Genomic DNA, 20,464 nt, shown 5'->3' on the forward strand with positions numbered 1-20,464 from the left:
GATACGATAAGACAGGGGTCTAATTAACAGACACCGTTGGCATGAGACAACCAAATCCTTCAAAATGAATTGTCAAATGAACAGAACATAATTTAGTATAGCTCTCAGCAGAACGTATACTGTATGTCGATGTGAGCCCACAGACAGGGCGTCAAGGCCTTCCGGAAGAAGTATACGGGCTGGGGGCCCCCGTGGCCCGGGACCTGCTACCAGGCCGATTGGGACGACTATGTCCCCAAACTGTATACAAGAAACTGGCTGGGAAGTAAAAAAAAAACAAAAAAAAAGTCAAAACTAACAATGAAAGAGTTTTGCTTCGTGTCAAGGACCCCCAAAGTTATGCATCTGTGTGTGACCCTCATTTTGAAAGATTTTGTGCCAGGGAGGGACCCCAATAGGAGATTTGTCAAAATGTTTTGAAAATAGCTGATACACAAGCTTACAATGTGAGGCACCCTGGTGGACAAAGACAGGGCGGGAAAAAAAACATGTATCGCTCCCTTCTGGCCTGGCGGAGATAACTAGGGTGGCGCGCCACCGGCTCACGAGCTGCATGGAGTCATCTTGGAATCGGAAAGGTTTCCCGTTCAATCCTTCGGCCTGCAAGACACAAACTGAACCTCTGTTCTTCATGGTATAGGTTGTTCCCCATGCATAGGTTGTTCCCCATGGGTATAGGTTGTTCCCCATGGGTATAGGTTGTTCCATACACACTGAACCTCTGTTCTTCATGGTATAGGTTGTTCCCCATGGGTATAGGTTGTTCCATACACACTGAACCTCTGTTCTTCATGGTATAGGTTGTTCCCCATGGGTATAGGTTGTTCCCCATGGGTATAGGTTGTTCCCCATGGGTATAGGTTGTTCCCCATGGGTATAGGTTGTTCCCCATGGGTATAGGTTGTTCCCCATGGGTATAGGTTGTTCCTCATGGGTATAGGTTGTTCCACACACACTGATTTGAACCTCTGTTCCCCATGGATATACAGTAGGTTGTTCCACAAACTTCTGTGGTTCAGACTCTATAGTGCTCTTCGCAGCTTCCTCGTGTCCTGCAGGCGGCTGTGCCACAACAACTGACACAACCCTGGTATAGGCCACCCAGCCTGGCGGAGATAGATAGATCTTTATTTGTCATTGCAATGTGTACAACGAAATTAAAAGTGCCAAACAATCAGTGCATCATATCACAAGACAACATGCAAGCTAAAACAAAACACACATGACTTCTTGTTATTGCACAACCCCTGCAGCACTAATGCACAAACATGTCATTTCAGCTGTTATCACACAACACACCCTTATTGCACTTAAGATAGAAGAGAAAACTAAAATGTGTCACAGCAACAGATCATTTTTTAGCAGCATTGAGTGCAACTATACCGCTGTGGGATAGAAGCTGTTACTGAATCTGTTGGTCTTTGACTTGATCACTCTGTGCCGTCTGCCTGATGGCAACAGTTCAAACAGTGAGTGAGCAGGGGGTGGGAAGTGTCTTTCATAATGTTCAGAGTTTTTTTTATGACAGCGGTCTCTGTGTAGTTCTTCCAGTGTGGGGAGAAGGCAGCCAACGATCTTCTGTGCTGCATGTATTTATGAGCCCCTGGAGCTTTTTCCTCTGTGCCACTGTACAGCCATGGTATACCACACACACCCCTGAGTACCCTCAGGAAGTAGAGTCTCTGCTGGGCCTTCTTCAGCAGCTCAGAGGTTGTTCGTGCTCCAGGTCAAGCCCTCCTCCATGTGGACTCCCAGAAAACGGCAAGAGGACACCCTCTCCACACACAGTCCGTCCCCATTGATGAACAGTGGTGGAATGACTGTTTCACAGTCATTCTGCACCAGGCTGCGGCGCATGGTAAAGTGCCCCTCCCGCACCACAGCGGAAAGGTTGGGGGTTCGATTCCACCACTGTGCATCCGGCTTTGTCGAGCGCCAAATCTGAATTTCATGTATTTATTTGGCCAGTTGAATACACAGTTGGCCCATGTTTCGGGGGGGGGGTATAAAGTGGCAGGGTGACATTTGTCAGTGCTCCACCGGCTGGCGTAGGTGCCTAGTGTCAGCAAGGGAGTGTTGGGGGGGGGGGGGGGGGGGGGAGTAGGACGGAGGCCATACGTCCTCCCGGTGAGGGCTCCTCGTCGGCAAGTAGCCTATACTGTAAGGTGAGTTAATATAAGATACAACTGCAGTGACAACACACAAAAACCATCCTCCAGCAGGCTGTGGCCCGGCGGTGCTATATTTGGTGCAACAGAGTATAAATCAGGCACCATGCAGGCAAACAGTGCATATATACGACAAAGCTCTCTTTCATTCTTTTTTTTATTTTATGATAAAAATTGCCTATATACCAAGGCAACGAGGTATATAGGCCTAATGGAGGCTTAGAAAACTATTAATACTATTGTAGGCCTATGTCTTTTTAAATCAAATTGACTATTTTGTATACGCCTATAGTCAAATTTGATTTAGTAACTAAATAATGCTTATATTGACACTAATTGCCAAAAGTCACTTCTGTGTCTCTGTATAATTATTAGTTTCCATGTCAATGAGAATATAAAAAGTAGCCTATATGGGGCATAGGCCTACAGTATATTAAAAAACTAAATAGAAAGGGGGAAAAAGGCCTTTTGAGTCAGGAAACATGTCCAGGCCTGTTAAGGGGGGGGGGATAATTAAATAATGACCACGAGTCATCCATGTGTTTTTAATAAGTAGGGCCTATCTCTTCTCTTCACGGAGCATTGACAGATATTTGCCTGGACCATCATCATGCCGTGCACGGTGGTGGGATGGGGATAGGTTCAACATTCCTGGCCGCCCTGTTTCTGTTTCTGTTGGTCACCGCTGGCGTCTTCATCCCGGAGGAGGGAATTGGCTCCTCATCATCATCACCACAGGCCTATTTAAACGCCGCTGGCCGGCCACTGGGGGATGTGAACGATATCTGTCCCCTGCTGCAGCACTATAGCTCCATCCAGCCCCACACCTGTCTGTCACAGCCCGGAGCCAACATACCAACAACATGAGCCGCAGTCCAGAAAGAATGTCCTCCTACCGCCGTCATTTCGAGGGCATGGCGGCGGCGGCCGTGGCGGCGCCTGCCGTCTACCAGGTGCGGGTGTCGAGCCCCTCCCCCACCCGCCGGGGGGGCGACGCCGCCGCTCGCCACCGCTCGGCCAGCTACTCCCGCAGCGGAGGGTCCCTGGGCCGCAGGGCTGGGGGCCGCATGACTAGGTAGGTGCTGTTGGAGATTAGTATTCTGACCTGAGATCAGGTTCTAAAAATGTCTTCTTCTACACCCTGACGGTTTTCTGAAAAAGCTGTGTTTCTTGTAAAGAATTTCGATTTTTTTTTACCGAACTATTTTGTTTTGTTTGATATTAGAGTGTCATTCAATGTAGTTAATGTAGGCATATATAGCCTATAGCCTATTGTTTTGCAGTAATCATGACCTAAATCAGCAAAGAAACTGTAGTAACTACTAACTAAAGCTGTCAAATAATTGTAGTGAAGTAAGTACAATATCCGCCAATGAGATTGTAACAAAAATGTTATAGGCTACTTAAGTATTATACAGTATACCATTCGTCAGGTGGAAATCTATTATGTCCAAAACTGTTAGGCCTATACTTTTCATGATTCAAACTGAAAAATGGCAAAAGTAGCAGATCTACAGGCTCTACTCATTGCAAGCTTGTGCATCATGCTATTATATATATATATATTTTTTTTACATTTTTGAAAAATGTGTTTGGAATTATGTTGGTTTAGGGTGTCTACTATGAGCTCTACAAGCTCATAGCGCGGCACCAAGTGCTTGTAGCTTATTGTAGAACTGCTATTTTTGAAAAGTCGTGAAAATATGGCGAGCATCTTTAACAAAAGTATTGGTCCCCATGGAACTACATATTTTGAGATGGGGGGGGGGGGTCCGTGGCCCAGTAGAGATAATTCTGGGGGTTCCTTGACATTAAAACGGTTGAGTATACCACTGACAAATGAAAAATGTTAGGATTTATAGAAGCCTTTTTTTGTTGTTGAGTCGACCTCAGACCAAAATGGGTTAATAATGGCCTCCCATGGGTTACATTCCATTCCCTGTCCTGCACCACCAGCAGCTCCAGCATGGGGGCGCTGTGTTTCGGTATGTCCATGGGCCTCGGGCCCCATCTGGACCTGGACGCGGCGGCCGCAGAGAACCAGGAGTTCATCAGCACGCGTACCGGGGAGAGGCAGGAGATGGTCGTCCTCAACGACCGCCTGGCCGTCTACATAGAGAAGGCAAGACGCACACACCGCACGCACGCACGCGCGCACACGCACGCACGCACGCACACGCACACACACACACACACACACACACACACACACACGCACACACAAATATCTAAAGGTATATTCAGTGATTTCACTCAAAAAAACGTAGGTTTCGTTTTTGGCTGGGACCTACAGTAAGCCTTTCATCCAATCAGGATAGAGAGCCAAAAACGAAACCTACGGTTTTTTGACCCCCAGGGGTTAACTGGGGACAGGGAGGAACTCTTTATATGGTCAGCACACTCTATAGTAGAGAGGATTATCACAACAAAACAAAGAAAATAAGTGATATTTGAATTAAGTGAAATCACTGAATATACCTTTAAAGCTGTAATCTGGAACATATTCCAACCGATGGAATGTTCAAATAAAATAAACATAACATAATGTGGATGGAGGTGGTCTCCCCTTATAGACGAATTCACAGAGGGCTTGCCTGGGTGCGACCATTAAGTGCAGCAGCACTGATTAGCTACACCTGGCCTATACGGAGCACCGGCTCCATGGATTACACACCTCAGTAATGGCCTCGCCCCATGGGGCACGTCCCCTCTGTGAATGCGTCTATACTCGGACATTACCCTGCAATTAACGTTTTAGCTCAAGACCCAAAAGAGACATTTGATGTCTCTCCGCCGTGGCCCCAAACTATACAGTGAAAAGCTCAGCATTTTTGAAAATCTTTAGAAAGAATACAAAAAAGGAAATGGGAGTTACTTACTCGCAAGTCGTCGCAGCCCATAAAAGCGGGCCTGCGACACATTGCTTAGTACAGGTACTGTAGTATTAGCCTATACAGTCACAAGTTATGCTAAAAGATAACAAACACAAAAAGACCCACGGGTGTTTCCATTGTTTGGGGGGGGGGGGGGGGGGGGGCACTGCTCTAATAAGGCCCAAACTGCACCAACGATGCGCCATGCAACTCCTTGCAACCAAACGGTTGCGAGTAGTTGCATGAAACCATTATCCCCAATGGCAATTGCACTATAAGCCTACAAGGCTTAGAGTGAAAGATCTTCGGTGTCCTCACTTTCCCCGAGTGGGAGAAACATTGTGATATACAGCTGCGATTACCTCCTGTTCCCTTTTTCTTCGGCATGTCGATGCCGTCGTCGACGATGGCCGTCCTGCCAGCCGTTTCCTTTCAGTCGTGCGTTCCTCACACACGTGTTTGTTCCTCTCTGACGGGCGCTGCAGGTGCGCAGCCTGGAGAGCGCCAACAAGCTGCTGGAGGTCGAGATCGAGGCCATGAGGAACCGCTACGTCAAGCCCTCAGGCCTCCGGCAGATGTACGAGGCCCAGCTCAAAGACCTGCTGAGGACCGCTGAGCAGACCAGAGCCCAGAAGGTGAGTCCACCAGGACCGCTGAGCAGGCCACTGCCCAGAAGGTGAGTCCACCAGGACCGCTGAGCAGGCCACTGCCCAGAAGGTGAGTCCATCAGGACCACTGAGCAGACCAGAGCCCAGAAGGTGAGTCCATCAGGACAACTGAGCAGACCAGAGCCCAGAAGGTGAGTCCACCAGGACCACTGAGCAGACCAGAGCCCAGAAGGTGAGTCCACCAGGACAACTGAGCAGACCAGAGCCCAGAAGGTGAGTCCACCAGGACCGCTGAGCAGACCAGAGCCCAGAAGGTGAGTCCACCAGGACCACTGAGCAGGCCACTGCCCAGAAGGTGAGTCCACCAGGACCGCTGAGCAGACCAGAGCCCAGAAGGTGAGTCCACCAGGACAGCTGAGCAGACCACAGCCCAGAAGGTGAGTCCACCAGGACCACATCCACGTGTGTGTAGAACCTGGCTCTGACAACTTGAATCCACGTGTGTGTAGAATATGGCTCTGACAACTTGAATCCACGTGTGTGTAGAATATGGCTCTGACAACTTGAATCCACGTGTGTGTGTGTAGGACCTGGCTCTGGCTGCTAAGGAGGCCATGGGAGGCCAGGTGGAGGTGCTGAAGATGAAGTATGAAGAGGCCGTGGAGGCCAGGAAGAAAGCCGAGCTGGAGATCGAGGCCTTCCGCCCGGTGAGTACAGCAGTATAGCCATGAGCTCGTAGTTATTTACACTATTCATCGTATAACGAGGTATAGGCTTTAGGGATAAAAGCTGCTGCTATAGTGATTATGTTCTTGTTACAACATAAAGGTGTTTGACATTAAAGTAACGGCTAGGGATCTCTAACCCTGTCTCTCCAGCCTGGTAGTGAACAGAACATACAGCAGATTTTCACTTCCAATTTCATTTGTTCTCACTTTATACTTCCTGGTTGGATGGAAGTGGTATCCCAACCTGAAAATGTAGGGCCTATTTTTTTCTGTGAGCTAAAGAGCTGGGAGAGACAGAGAGAGACCCTGTTACTGAGCAAAACACGCACAATATAATGATTACAATCAGAATATTGATTGATTGATTGATTAATTGAGAGTTTCAAACTGACCAGTAAAGGTATGTTTTCACGCTGTGCACCGTGTTAAACCATTTGTGTCTTTCAGGACGTGGATAAAGTGACGTCAGATCGTATCGGACTGGAGAAGCAGATGGAAAACCTCAACGTTCAGCTGGCCTTCCTGCAAAGAATTCACAAGGAGGTACTGAATGTGTGTGTGCATCTAGTGTATGCGCGCGCGCGTCAATCTCTTCCGCTACTGTGAGTCAACAGCTGGTCACTAACATCATTCATTGTTCCCATACGTACTTTAACGAGCGACTAATTAAGGCCATGGCAGACCATACTGCATCGATGGGTAAAGTAAAGTAAACATCCGATCATGGCAATAACTGTCACGGTGAGCCAAGCGGGCAGGACAGAGAGGCCGAAGAGCTCAAATGCAAACAGTGTATTTAAACAGAGACTGGAACAGAACACTTACTATGACAATTTAAACAAAGATCTCACAAGGAACGGAAAAGACAGGAGAGTATGAGTATACATACACACAGGGATAACAGGGCACAGGTGAACAAGACTAACAATCAACACAGGGATTGGCTGGGAGACTAACAGGACACAGGTGGAGAAAACTAATAATCACAGGGAGGTGAGACAAGACGGGCAAAGACAACTAGGCAGAGCAGGAAACACTATAGTATAGGGCATCACTACATAATAAAAGTACACAAGAACAGAAAACATTAACCAAAACTAGGAACAAGGACCACTAGGTACACCACGGATTGTGACAAATATAGCGATCAGCCGAGTGTGAAGGACGTACAGACAGCCGACTGCAAATGGTTAATGTGATGTGCCATGACCAAACCCGTAGTTCCAGTAGGCCTATAGAGTCTGTAGTGACTGCGCAATGTCTACGACAGGCACACATGCTCATTGAACTTCATAATAATCAGCATTTGCACGAGGCAAATGGTTCTTAACCTCTTTTGGAATTCCAGGGACCCCCGGGGTTTGATATGCGTCAGGCCACAGATGATTATGTCTTTCTATGATGATGATTTCTTATGATTATATCTTTTCTTTTCTTTCTTTTCTTGTTTTTTAGTGTCTGAGTTACAGACCCACAGGGATCCAACTGGTTCCTAGAACTGTTGAGCAGGCCCCCCCCCGTGTTCAGAAACAGTTGCATATGAGAGCTATATAGCCAGTCAGGGCACTAATCATGAAAAAAAAAACCAACACCACGGTTGGTGGGAAGGAATGTTTGACATGCAGAACGTTATACCGTATACATATATACGCCATGTTCCCCTGGGACAGGAAATCGAGGAGCTGATGAAGCAGGCCTACTCGGTGACGGCGGGGGCCGAGATGAGCTTCGGCCTTCCAGACCTGTCGTCAGCCGTCAGAGACATCCAGGCCACCTATGACAGCATCGCTGCCAGGAACCTACAGGTGTGTGTACGGCCGGCGGTATATATATATATATATATATACTAGAATTTTGCGCCCGCTTCGCGACACTCTATCCCAGAGTTACTTCGCCACGCACTCCGCGGCAGAAGTGCTGTGTTTGCATGAATGAAACTGTATGTAATCGCGCCTGTGTGTGTGTGTGTGTGTGTGTGTGTGGGACACGTGTGTGTGTGTGGGGCAGCAGCAGACCACAAAGAGCTCCGAGGTCCGAATGTCATGTCTCCATGTTTGTCCTCCTATGCCTCAGGAAATGGACGCGTGGTACAAGACAAAGTTCCAGGACATGAGCTCTGCGTCCACCCAACACGTCCAGAGCGTCCGAAGTGTGAGGTCGGAGATCGCAAATTATAAGAAAGACGTGAGTGTGGCTCTCCCCTCTCCTCGACTGTTAATACCGCCGAGTGGTCGAGCATCATTTAATGGATGCAATGTTATTCCAACCAATCTGTGTGGTCGAATAAGTTACTGTGCAGTCGTTGGAGGTGGTCTCCCTATACTCTTCCATTGAGATATTCAGTGTCGTGTGTCTGTGTCTGTGTGTGTGTGTGTGTGCGCGCGTGCGCGTGTGCATAGATGCTCAACAAGGAACGTGAGCTGGAGGCGGCGAAGACGAAGAACGAGATGCTGGAGGCTCAGATCCGCGACACGCTGGAGAGACACAAGAAGGAGGAGGACGACCTGAAGGTAAAAAGTCTGTAAGCCATGACAACAAACTGGACAAATAATTAGAAACAAGTGTTGTTTATTGTCATGGGTGGTCAGTTGTCACCATCCGAGTTGCCTTTGTCCGAGGCTTACGGGTCTTTAAATAAATCCTTTCTGAGAGTGTACAGATGCGGAACCACATCCATAATGGTATTGTACTGTGTTGTATTAGATATAATAAGTGTTGTATTGTCACAGGAGCGTATAGGCACCGTCCATGACGTGTTGTATTGTCACAGGAGCGTATAGGCACCATCCATGACGTGTTGTATTGTCACAGGAGCGTATAGACACCATCCAAGTGGACCTGAAGGTCATCAAGGGGAAGATCGCTCTGTTGCTGAAGGAATACCAGGAGCTGCTGAACATCAAGATGTCCCTGGAGATCGAGATCACCACCTACAGGTGAGGACGACGCACGCACGCACACGCACGCACGCACGCACGCACGCACGCACGCACGCACGCACGCACGCACACACACACACACACACACACACACACACACACACACACACACACACACACACACGCACTCACACACGCACTCACACACACACAGCGGTCACCCAGCTAAGTTCAGATATTCACAGCACATTTCCAGGTACTCAAAGTCGCTTTCAATCAGTGTTGTTTTCGTCGACTAAAACTAAGACGAAAAATGTTCGTCGACTACCTTTTTTTACTGACTAAAACTAAATAAAAACGAATCTATGTTGACTAAAACTAAGACTAAATATACTGACAATTTCGTCAACAAATAAAAACTGGACTAAAATGTTAGGAAGGGACTAGTGGACAAGAGATCCAGTTTTATGCTGGGTTGCATGCTGAAAATAGCAGATATACAGATTGTATATCATGCTATTTTCAGCATGCAACCAAAGTGTAAAATATGTCATTACAACGACATCCTGTCAAAACTGTCAAAACACATTTTAGTCGACTAAATCAACTGTAGATTTAGTCGACTAAAATCGTATGACACTTAGTCGACTAAAACTAGACTAAACACTAGAACATTCCCGGCGGCTAAAATTTGACTGAAACTAAGTGAAAGCTATTCTAGCTATTCAGCTAAAACTAAAAAAAACAAAATGTGCTGCCCAAAAAACAACACAGCTGCTTTCAATTATACAAATTGTAACTATAGAACTCAAGCTCAAGCGTGTTTTCCTATACAGGATGCTGATCGACAGCGAGGACAGCCGCCTCAGCGCCATGGTGCGCGTCATGTCTCTGACGCAGGGACCTCCTCCCGGATCTGCCGCGGCCGCCCCTCCTCCTCCTCCTCCTCCTCCTGCTCCCCAGGCCGAGGCAGAGGAGGCCGTCCCGCTGGCGCCGGGCACGGCGGTGGCATCGGCCCAGACCGACCCGGCTCCTCCTCCACAGGACTAAGAAGGACAGCTGGTGAGCGACGGAGACCAACCAACGGTCACAACCCGTCCACCCTCCCCCAGATTCAACTACATCTGGCCATGCATCACTGTAACGCCAGTGGTTCCTTTTAGCCTAGTCATCATGCCAACGACCCCCAATTTGATTCGCATTTGGCCGCGGACTCTACATCGCAAAGTCACGATGCCTTTCTTTTATAGCTTGATTCCGACGGCATGGGGTTATATACGTAGTTATATGCGTAATTATTCCCGTTTCGTTTGGCTGTCATTTAGTGGCTGCATTTGACCCTCTCCCTCCCAGCCTCTCACCTCTCCGTTATTATAGCCCTCTTAATCCTCCTGTGTGTCGGAAGCATTATATTTGAAAGCCATTTAATAATAATAATAATAATAAACTGCAAGCAAACATGACGTCCGTGTGGTCTTCATTTGAGTGAAAGTATAAAGTGGGTGATTTGGTTGCTTGATTGGTACTGAAAACAACCACATCTGCAAGCTCACACCGATTCGCAGTGCGACGCATTGTGATCTTGAAGATTGGTTATTTTTGGTGCATGACAACACACACACACACACACACAGCTCTCTCATGAATGTGTCTTTGAAAATGACACATTATGATATGATATAATGATGTGATATGATATGATATAGTACTTTATTGTCTGTTTGCACTGAAATGTGTCTTGCGACGCAGCGGCCTAACATTTGACATAACACAAAACAGAGAAGAAAATACAAGTCCATACATAGAATGAATCTGTATGTCGTTGTCGCTGCATGTCCGGCACAAACCTTTGAGTGTCCATACTTCAATTTATTTTTTAAGGGATCAAGGCCGCATTAAGCGCCTATGGTCCCTAATTACTTGCGCAAGCAGAGCGCGCAAGTACTAGTTTCGCCCCAGGACGATATTCGATGCGTATGCACCATCCCAGCATATTCGGTGCGTATGCGCCGTCCCAGCATATGACGCCGCAGGGTATAACTGGTATAACTAACTGGTACAATGCCAGAGTGTCATTGGTTTTCGATGGTGACGTAATGACGATATGTTTTAGTGTCGGGAGGATTAAAGGTAACGCTCCCGTGTATACATGTATGTAATCTGGCACCACTGCCGTATCAGGCACAAGTAGTCATCACGTCATTTGCTGGGACGGTGCATACGCATCAAAAGTGGCGCAAAGTAACCACAGTATACCGCTAATCAACTTACAACTTACATATATACACAGAGGCATTTAGTATTAATATCACTATAGTCCAAGATTAAGTAAATTTAAAGCAATTGCCAATTTAAAATAAATTATTAAATAATTATACTGTATGATACCTTTTTTTTCCCATCGGATATCGATGATTTATTTTTCTTTGAGAAACTAAAAAGGGATCCAGAATAATTCTAAATCGATAAAACTGTATTTATTTTAATACATGTAGATAGAAACTTGTACCATACTTCATAATACTACTTTTCTACATGCATAAAGTAGGTAGGTAGCAAATAGCTAAACCTAATAATTCAACATTTCAAACGTTCCTTCACAGAGAAGCTGAGATTTGACAGTTTGTAGCGGTCGACAGTACTTGCGCGCTCTGCTTGCGCACTAAGTAGGCCATTTATGGCCTACTAGTGTGCAACAAGCAAGTATGCACTCGACAGAGTGCAGTTCTAATTGTATGTACTGTATGTTTTTAAGGGGAAGGCCTGTAGGCCCTATGGTTCCTTATTGTATGTATGTTTTTAAGGGGAAGGCCTGTAGGCCCTATGGTTCCTTATTGTATGTATGTTTTTAAGGGGAAGGCCTGTAGGCCCTATGGTTCCTTATTGTATTTCTCTGTATTTTAAGGGGTCAAGCCTGAAGGGCCCACAACTATTGGCCAAAGCGTGGTGCTATTATAGCACTCAATTGAACATGCAAACAGGCCAGAGTAATATGGTAAGAGAGTGGTGATATTAGCGTTGACTCCCATAGTAGCAATGGAATGCGGAAGTGCTCGTTCTATCTCAATGGGATAGTTCCAGCCATAGGAGCAATGTTTGGAACTATAGCCCATAGACGTCCGCTTGGCTGTACAATTTACAATTTAGGCATGAGCGATTTACATTAAGCAAGAACAAAAAAGCATGGGAATACATCACATATATGTATATATATAATATATAAAAAGCATTTATCATGAAACATGCGTAAGCTAAGAACGTAACAGAATATCTATATAATGAAACTATACTATAAACTATACATATACTATACTATGCTATACATATGTGTGCTATGACTACACATACAATGCAATTATAGTGCTGTCAAATGCTATCTAAGTCTACAAAAGTGCTATCTAAGGGGGTATAGGGTAAGTGCCATGATGGAGTCTGAAAAGGTGGGTTTTGAAGACTACGGCGGAAGATTGGGAGTGATGCTGCAGTTCTGACTGCAACGGGAAGTGCATTCCACAGTTTCGGAGCCAGAAGGGAGAAGAGTTTGGGACGCGTGGAGGCGTTTGTTCCCGGCGTTTTTAGTGAGGGTACTTCCAGCTTCCCGACTTCCCAGTAACTGACAACATTGATGTGTCGTCATACTGTACAAAACCTCCATGGTCGTGTTGCTATACTCTACTGTAGCTGGAACAGGCCTGGCTCCTGAACCGTTTGACCGTCAGCAATAAAACGCTGACGCACATGTGGATCTCCTCAAGCCGAACAACTTTCATGTGCTGACTTTTGACCTCTGACCTTTAAGATTACCCACCATTTTGAATGTACTCTTGTGATCTTTGATCAAACTATTCACATTCTTATTTTTACACGCAAACTTTGGACCAATATCTATTATCTAATGAAAATGTTAAAATGTTAAGGTTTTATGAGCGAATGGAAATTGCAATTCTCCCGTTTTTTGTTTTTTAATCGACCACTTAGCTGGTGCACTAAATGACCTGGAGGTGACGCATGATGACACATCAACGTTGTCAGTTACTGGGAAGTCGGACATCGATAACTTCTACAGAAAAGGGAATTAGAATTTCAGAGGAAAGAGCAGGCCTGGTTGACTGCATGGTTGAGTCACCGCCATTAGGAAACGTGCCCATATAATCATGCAATCGCACACGTCTGCTGTATGACTTTATGGAAGGTTAACCCATTTAGGCCTGGCCTCAAAAAACAAAAAGAATCCTACAGTTTTCTGAAATAAATATTTTCACGATTAAAAAAAAATAGCAGACCTAAAATGGGTTAAGAGAACATAGCAGATGTCAGTTAAATAATGACTGTTAAGGGCTTGATTTAGTTCACCTCAAATAAACAAAGTAAAATAAGCCCTTCAAGCCCAGTCAAGCTTCCCCCCCCCCCCCCCCCCCCCCCACCATGCCCATATCCCCCCACCCAACACAACAATGGTCCCCAGATTGATTCTTTACCCCAAACCCTGCAACCAGAAACCTAACCGCACGCGGAAGCCACATAATGTTACCGGCCACGTATGTTAACCGGCAACGCATGTTGGAGCAACGTGCGAGTCTTAACCCGGCAACGCATGTCGGACTATATTGGTATGTCGGACTAAGGGCCGATTTATACTCCTATTTTACCGCTGTCTCGGCGCTGTGGAGCCGGCTCGTCAGAAACTTTCAGTGGCACCTGTTAGGTATTTTCTGTGATTTTGTGGGTGATGGTCTTGAGCCCTTTGATTTTTAGTTCTTATATGCCCTATGACTGACATTTGATGTCACGCTGTCCCACTGACTTTAAAATAGTATGAGTTCTGGCCCTGCCAGTGTCTTGATATAAATTGTTTTGTTTCACATGTTTTACAGGCTTGTATTATACTACGTCTCGTTTAATATCTTGTTCAGTCTCGCGGTGTCTTCTCAGTCATTGAGTTAGGATACTGTAGGCGCTGTTTTAATTCAACATGCAGCTGCTGTGTTATCAGTCTAGTTTGACCTCGGCATAGTAACTCAGTGCATGGAAAGAAGTTATCTACAGGTTGCCTGGCAACGCCCGCCTCTGTGCTTTGCCGGTCTATGGCCATAGAATGAACACAAGCGTGGTTCCTCTTATCATCAGTAATGTCTTGTCATCCATAATATGTTTTCTGTCCATTTGTAAACAAATGTGTTTTTTGACCTTGTTGTTCAACACATTTTCCGGTGTATTGATTACGGTATGCTATATTAACCATGTTCAATTTGGACATGGTCAGAGATCCTTGTGGAAACGCTGTCCGGATTACATGCCTTATTCTCTCCCGGTACAATGGTAAATATATCTGATTGAACCTCCTTCTAGCTCTGCTTGTCTGAAGTGTCTTCCTTGTGTCGGTCAATTCATTCTAAGGCATTTTGGTTAACTCTGTTATACTCTGACTTTTACTCGTTATACTTCAAAAGGTTTTTATAACCATTTCTGTAAGGTTACAAGCCTTCTGCTTCTATTCCGGTAAAGAGTATTTCATTGTAATTAGATTACTTCCAAAAGTATTTATACAGTTCCGGTGTTCCGGAGCTCTAGCTCTCTGCTATCGAAGCTTTTCCGTATTTATCATAGTCTTTATTTTAATACAGTCCTTTAACCCATTCTGACCTGAGATCAGATTCATACAAGGTTTTCCACTGGACACACACTGGTCTGATTAACCCATTCTGACTTGAGATCAGATTCTAAAAATGTCAGTCGTTCTTCGAATTTTTCAAAAATAGCAGACCTACAAGCTCGTATCGCGCCACTCGGTGGCGCGATATGAGCTTGTAGATCTGCTATTTTTCAATAGGTAAAGCATAACATGATGCTAACACCAAAATGGGTGCCCGGTCAGAATGGGTTAAAGTATAATGGTAGAATTATTCCTATCAGCACCGAAGAGCCGACTTTAGGACGGTGCCCCCCCCCCCCCCCCCCCGAACCTCAAATGACGTCACATTGTAGGCTCTACAGAGCCGAACCGACTTTCATTCGGCTCAAAAATAGGAGTATGAATCGGCCCTAACATAATATGCGTCTCCCGTAATTGAGACTATATAGCTCTCTTAAGTCAATTGTAATCCTTATAGACTCAACACAAAGAGATTCCCAAGGGTGATAAATGAAGCGATTACCAACTGTAATGGAAGAAGAACTACTGCATCTGAACAATCAGAACAAAGACAAGAGGGCTGTGCAATAGGGTGAGAATAGGCGAGGAAATTACATAATGAAATGATGTAATGAAAGAGCACACAGACTCAGAGGCCATCCAGAGGGCTTCCAGAGGGCCCAACGACATCTATGTACACACATAGTAACAGTCTTACAACACCCATGACCGTATATCTCTCCTGTTACAACAATACTGATTACATGATAAACATACAATATTATACTGTACACTGAGTACAGTATAGGAGCTGCGTGTGAGTCATGCTCAGGCTGAGCTTGTGAGTTTGTAGATTGGATATTTTCAAAAAATGTTTGAGTGACACTTTTGTACGACGAAGTACAAGTGTCTTTCCATTGTAGGAAAGCAGTCTAATCTGCTAAATACACAATTTAACATGGTTGGTGTTTATTCTGAATACTGGACAGTTGTGGGATTGTGTAACTTTAGACTTTTTAGACTAAACTGTGATCACGTCTAGCTTCTGTTTTTTGTTAGTACAGCACAGTAGCCTACGCCCTACAGTACATTGCAAAATAAAACCACACAGGAGAAGTGGTGCTGTGTGTGTGTGTGTGTGTGTGTGTGTGTGTGTGTGTGTGTGTGTGTGTGTGGTTTATTTTCATTGGTACAGAGTGATCTGTTCTATGTGATATGAAAGTGCCGTCTACATTTAGGGTAGTGAGGATACAGTTGTTGTGAAGAGGTCCAAATACTGCAGGCATAATTGAAGTCATGAAGGTAGAAATGGCCGTAGCGAGGCATTCTGACAACATTGAGGTCCATGATTATGAGAATGAAACCACCGTCGCTGCAAGAACAACTAATGTAGAAATGTCTGAAGGAGGACATTATGAGAGGTTTGATCTGCAAAAGAAAGACGACGCAGTCCATGAAGATCTACGGACCAAGCCCAGGAAGGACAAAGGCCTACCGAAGAAGATACGGCAGTCTGGTGAGATTATACTGAGACAAAACATACTGCTGTTAATCTGCTGGTACTGTATCTGTTTATTTAATCCCACCACCTTTTCCCTACGAGTTCTGTTCTCCCCTGGAGGTATATATAAAGGAAAGTAAAATATGGAAAAAAAAAAAAAAGATCTTCCAAAAGGAACATATTTAAAAATATGTTTAAAAAGTGGCTGATGGGCAAGTTATAATATATCTATTTATTGTCTTTTGTTTATTGATCTATGATGGCCGGTTGTAAATGTCATTAGTATTGTAATGTTAGTACACATGTTCTTCTTATGCTGTAACTATTTATTTATTTATTTGGATCACAACGGAAATAAGTGCAATCCTGATAATTCTGTACTGCTCTTCTATGAATTGTATCATGACTATATCAAATCAAATCAAAAACTCGTACATTTAAAGAAAACAATTAAAACAACTTTTAAGAAGTAGTGAACATAGCAGATCTACAAGCTCACAACACGTTACGATGCAAGCTTGTAGATTGACCACTTTCACTTGTTTGGGTCCTATCATCACGTTTTTGTCTTGAGTCTCGAGCTAAACAGTTTGGGAACTTCTTTCAATGTGCTGAGCAGGGATAGCAGAGTCTGAACGGCAAGATACAATATTATTCACTCAGTCATAAACCACCAAAGTTGAAAAAGCGGCACTCCAAAATAAATAAATGATGCAAGAATGGCTCAGTTCTCTATTGAGAACGCTTACGTGTTTCGGCAAAAGCCTTCCTTGTGAACAACAAGGGTGAACAAGAAAAGTATCCACACATTTTTTGGGCGTAGTGATATGCACACAAAAAACATACTTCCGTATTATAGAGGGGTAAAAAATGAACGAAAGTTGCACTAATATATTAGAAATAGGTCAACAATACAAATTACGTTCGTTTTGTGGATTAATTTACTTTTACTGCGTGGCCCCCTGTGCCCCTCTCGCAAAATGACCGGAACTACTTAACATTTCACCAAAACCAGAGCAGAACTCCCACCACGGGACTCAGGCAATCAATTAATACAGTTGCAACCACTATATTAATGGAAAGTATTTCATACAGCTTAAGTTAAAAAAATCTGAACTATCCCTTTAATCCATTTTTACATTTTAAATGTTTTCAATCTATTTGTGAGTTGTCCTACTGAACCGCAACATTTCAAAGCACTTCTGGTTGGATTTAGCTAACAGGACTCTTATCTTGTTTTTGTCAAACAGGGAGATCAAGGCCTTTCAGAGTTGTTGCTGGGTGTCTGGGGATACTGTGTTTTATACTCCTGGCTGTGAACATAGTCCAGGCTGTGCACTGTGAGTATTACATAAACTACCACATCTCTCACTCAGGGATTTCTAGCTGTGAAAACTATGAAGACCACCACAGTATTAACTGTTGTATTGATTGATTGATTGATGTGACTTCTCTTTTTAACCTAATTCTCACTGTTTCCCTTTCTCTTATCTATTGTGTGTATTACTGTGCATCTGTAAAGTAGGATAAAGGAAGCGGTGTTAAGAAGTGATGCACATAAAAAAGAATAACTTCAACCAGATGTTTGACCTCATCATGAACAGAAGAACTGTTTATTGACACTATTCTTTGTCCTTTGTAGTCAATAAGAACCTGACCCTGGAGCGTACCCAACTGGAGTCTGCCTACATGAACCTGACCCTGGAGCGTACCCAACTGGAGTCTGCCTACATGAACCTGACCCTGGAGCGTACCCAACTGGAGTCTGCCTACATGAACCTGACCCTGGAGCGTACCCAACTGGAGTCTGCCTACATGAAGCTGACCCTGGAGCGTACCCAACTGGAGTCTGCCTACATGAACCTGACCCTGGAGCGTACCCAACTGGAGTCTGCCTACATGAACCTGACCCTGGAGCGTACCCAACTGGAGTCTGCCTACATGAACCTGACCCTGGAGCATACCCAACTGGAGTCTGCCTACAAGAACCTAGCAGGTGAGAGAAGTTACAAGCCTTTTTGAATAAATATGAAATTGTATTCCTATTGATATTGTAATCATTAGCAGGGTAAGTCCATCACTGCTGATGTATGACAATTATCATAGAAACATAATGTAAAACAAATAATATATAGAATAGCAGTTTTGAAACAATTTTGCAATAGCAGATATACAAGCTCATAGCTTGTATATCTTGTACATGGGGGAGGCACAAAATATGCACAACATATTTTCAGATGGAGGTCTGTGGCCAAATCATTTTGGGCGTTGTTGACATGAACAAGTTTTAGTAGTAGTGATTTAGAAGGCATTTGTAGAATCAGCCTCAGGTCTTAATAATGGGTTAAAGGAGCACTTTACCCATCTCCATACAGTATAATATATTGGTCGTCACTAATGCTCATTATAACATGGCATCATTACTGTCTACTCACTCTGTGTCTCATTGGTGGGCTGTGGACAGTTCAGAAACCTGCCCACCAATGACATCATCAATGGGGATGCTGAAATAGAAGCCATTGTTTTAGCTTCAACAGAGGGAAGAGCAATGGAAGCACAGACGATGTGTGAGGATGAAATGGCATAGAGAGTTGTGGGAATAAGATCTGTATAATGTCACATGTGCAAGGAGTGTAAGAGTTAGGCCTAGATTATGGTTTATGACACGGGTTCCCAAAGTGGGGTCCGGGGACCCCTGGTGGTACTTGAGGGAGTTCCAGGGGGTACCTACAGTGTAGCTCAATTAGAGATAGTTAGGAACCAAATGGACCCTTATGGGTCTGTAACTCAGAGAGTGTACAAATGGAACCAACCCGTCAGGGTCCATTTGGTTCCATTTGTACACTCTCAGAGTTACATTAACAGTGGTTTTACTATATGAATTGTGGGTACCAGAGATAGAAATGCCATTAAATCGGGGGTCCGTAGCATAATGCGTGTGAAACTGGGGGTCCATGAAATGTTTCAGAATCATTGCTAAAGCCGTCAAGGTCACTGGCATATGTTTTCAAATGGGGATCCGTGGCCTAATAAATGTTGATTTGGGGGTCCGTGGCCTAATAAATGTTGATTTGGGGGTCTGTGGCCTAATAAATGTTGATTTGGGGGTCTGTGGCCTAATAGATGTTGATTTGGTGGGTCTGTGGCCTAATAAATGTTGATTTGGGGGTCCGTGGCCTAATAAATGTTGATTTGGGGGTCGTGGCCTAATAAATGTTGATTTGGGGGTCTGTGGCCTAAAATGTTGATTTGGGGGTCTGTGGCCTAATAAATGTTGATTTGGGGGTCCGTGGCCTAATAAATGTTGATTTGGGGGTCCGTGGCCTAATAAATGTTGATTTGGGGGTCCGTGGCCTAATAAATGTTGATTTGGTGGGTCTGTGGCCTAATAAATGTTGATTTGGGGGTCCTTGACAAAAAGAGTTTGGGAACCACTGGTTTATGACATACTTATATACTTTTCTTAAGTCAAAGTAGCAATACCATCTAATATAACAATGCTTAAGTTGATCACGTGCCAAAAGCGGTGGACACAAGGACGTCGACAGAAACTGGTCGACATGTGCTGTTGCCACAACACGCTCAGAAAAAAGGACTTTAACCACGCTACTTACACACACTGCAACTCGCTTACAATTCGCAAACCTGGCAACACTGCTCCGTGTTCTCATAGGCCCTCCAGGCCCGCCCCCACACTACTTTTCAGTCTCACAATCGGCCATCTTGCTTTTTAGGGCTCTCGCAGGATAAGGAAGGAAGGGGAGAAATTATAGGCTCACTATTTTGCTTATCCCTTCTAAATCCCTGTATTTACAAAATAAAACACTCAGCGAATCCCTTAGTTAAATCAACATTGTTCATTGTCACTACTTGGATTGTGCCGAAATATTTACATTACACGTATAGCTTTTGCTATTTTCGCCTGCCAGCCAAATGCCGACTACACACGCCTGCGCGCACACACACACACACACACACACAGGAATGGCTATACGGCGGCGAGACAGCAGTGCAGCACGTTATAATTTTCAGTTTCATTAAATAACTGTCTTTCTCAGCGCGCGCACGTGCGCAC

At 44.7% G+C, this 20,464-nt stretch overlaps 1 protein-coding gene across 1 annotated transcript; it reads left to right on the top strand.

Moving 5' to 3' along the window:
* Window positions 1-2,994: 2,994 nt before the first annotated feature.
* ngs (notochord granular surface) lies at window positions 2,995-10,306 on the top strand (the record flags this gene model as incomplete). The annotated part of the gene is made up of 10 exons (XM_080791343.1): window positions 2,995-3,243; window positions 4,125-4,290; window positions 5,527-5,676; window positions 6,237-6,356; window positions 6,825-6,920; window positions 8,048-8,182; window positions 8,451-8,561; window positions 8,777-8,887; window positions 9,189-9,313; window positions 10,093-10,306. Exons 1-10 carry the CDS (start codon window positions 3,032-3,034, stop codon window positions 10,304-10,306), a joined length of 1,440 nt encoding a protein of 479 aa, XP_080647469.1. The 5' UTR covers window positions 2,995-3,031.
* Between the last annotated feature and the right edge of the window lie 10,158 nt (window positions 10,307-20,464).

The sequence above is a fragment of the Protomyctophum bolini genome (assembly GCF_963924005.1).
Source record: "Protomyctophum bolini genome assembly, chromosome: 19".
Taxonomy (NCBI): Eukaryota; Metazoa; Chordata; class Actinopteri; order Myctophiformes; family Myctophidae; genus Protomyctophum; species Protomyctophum bolini.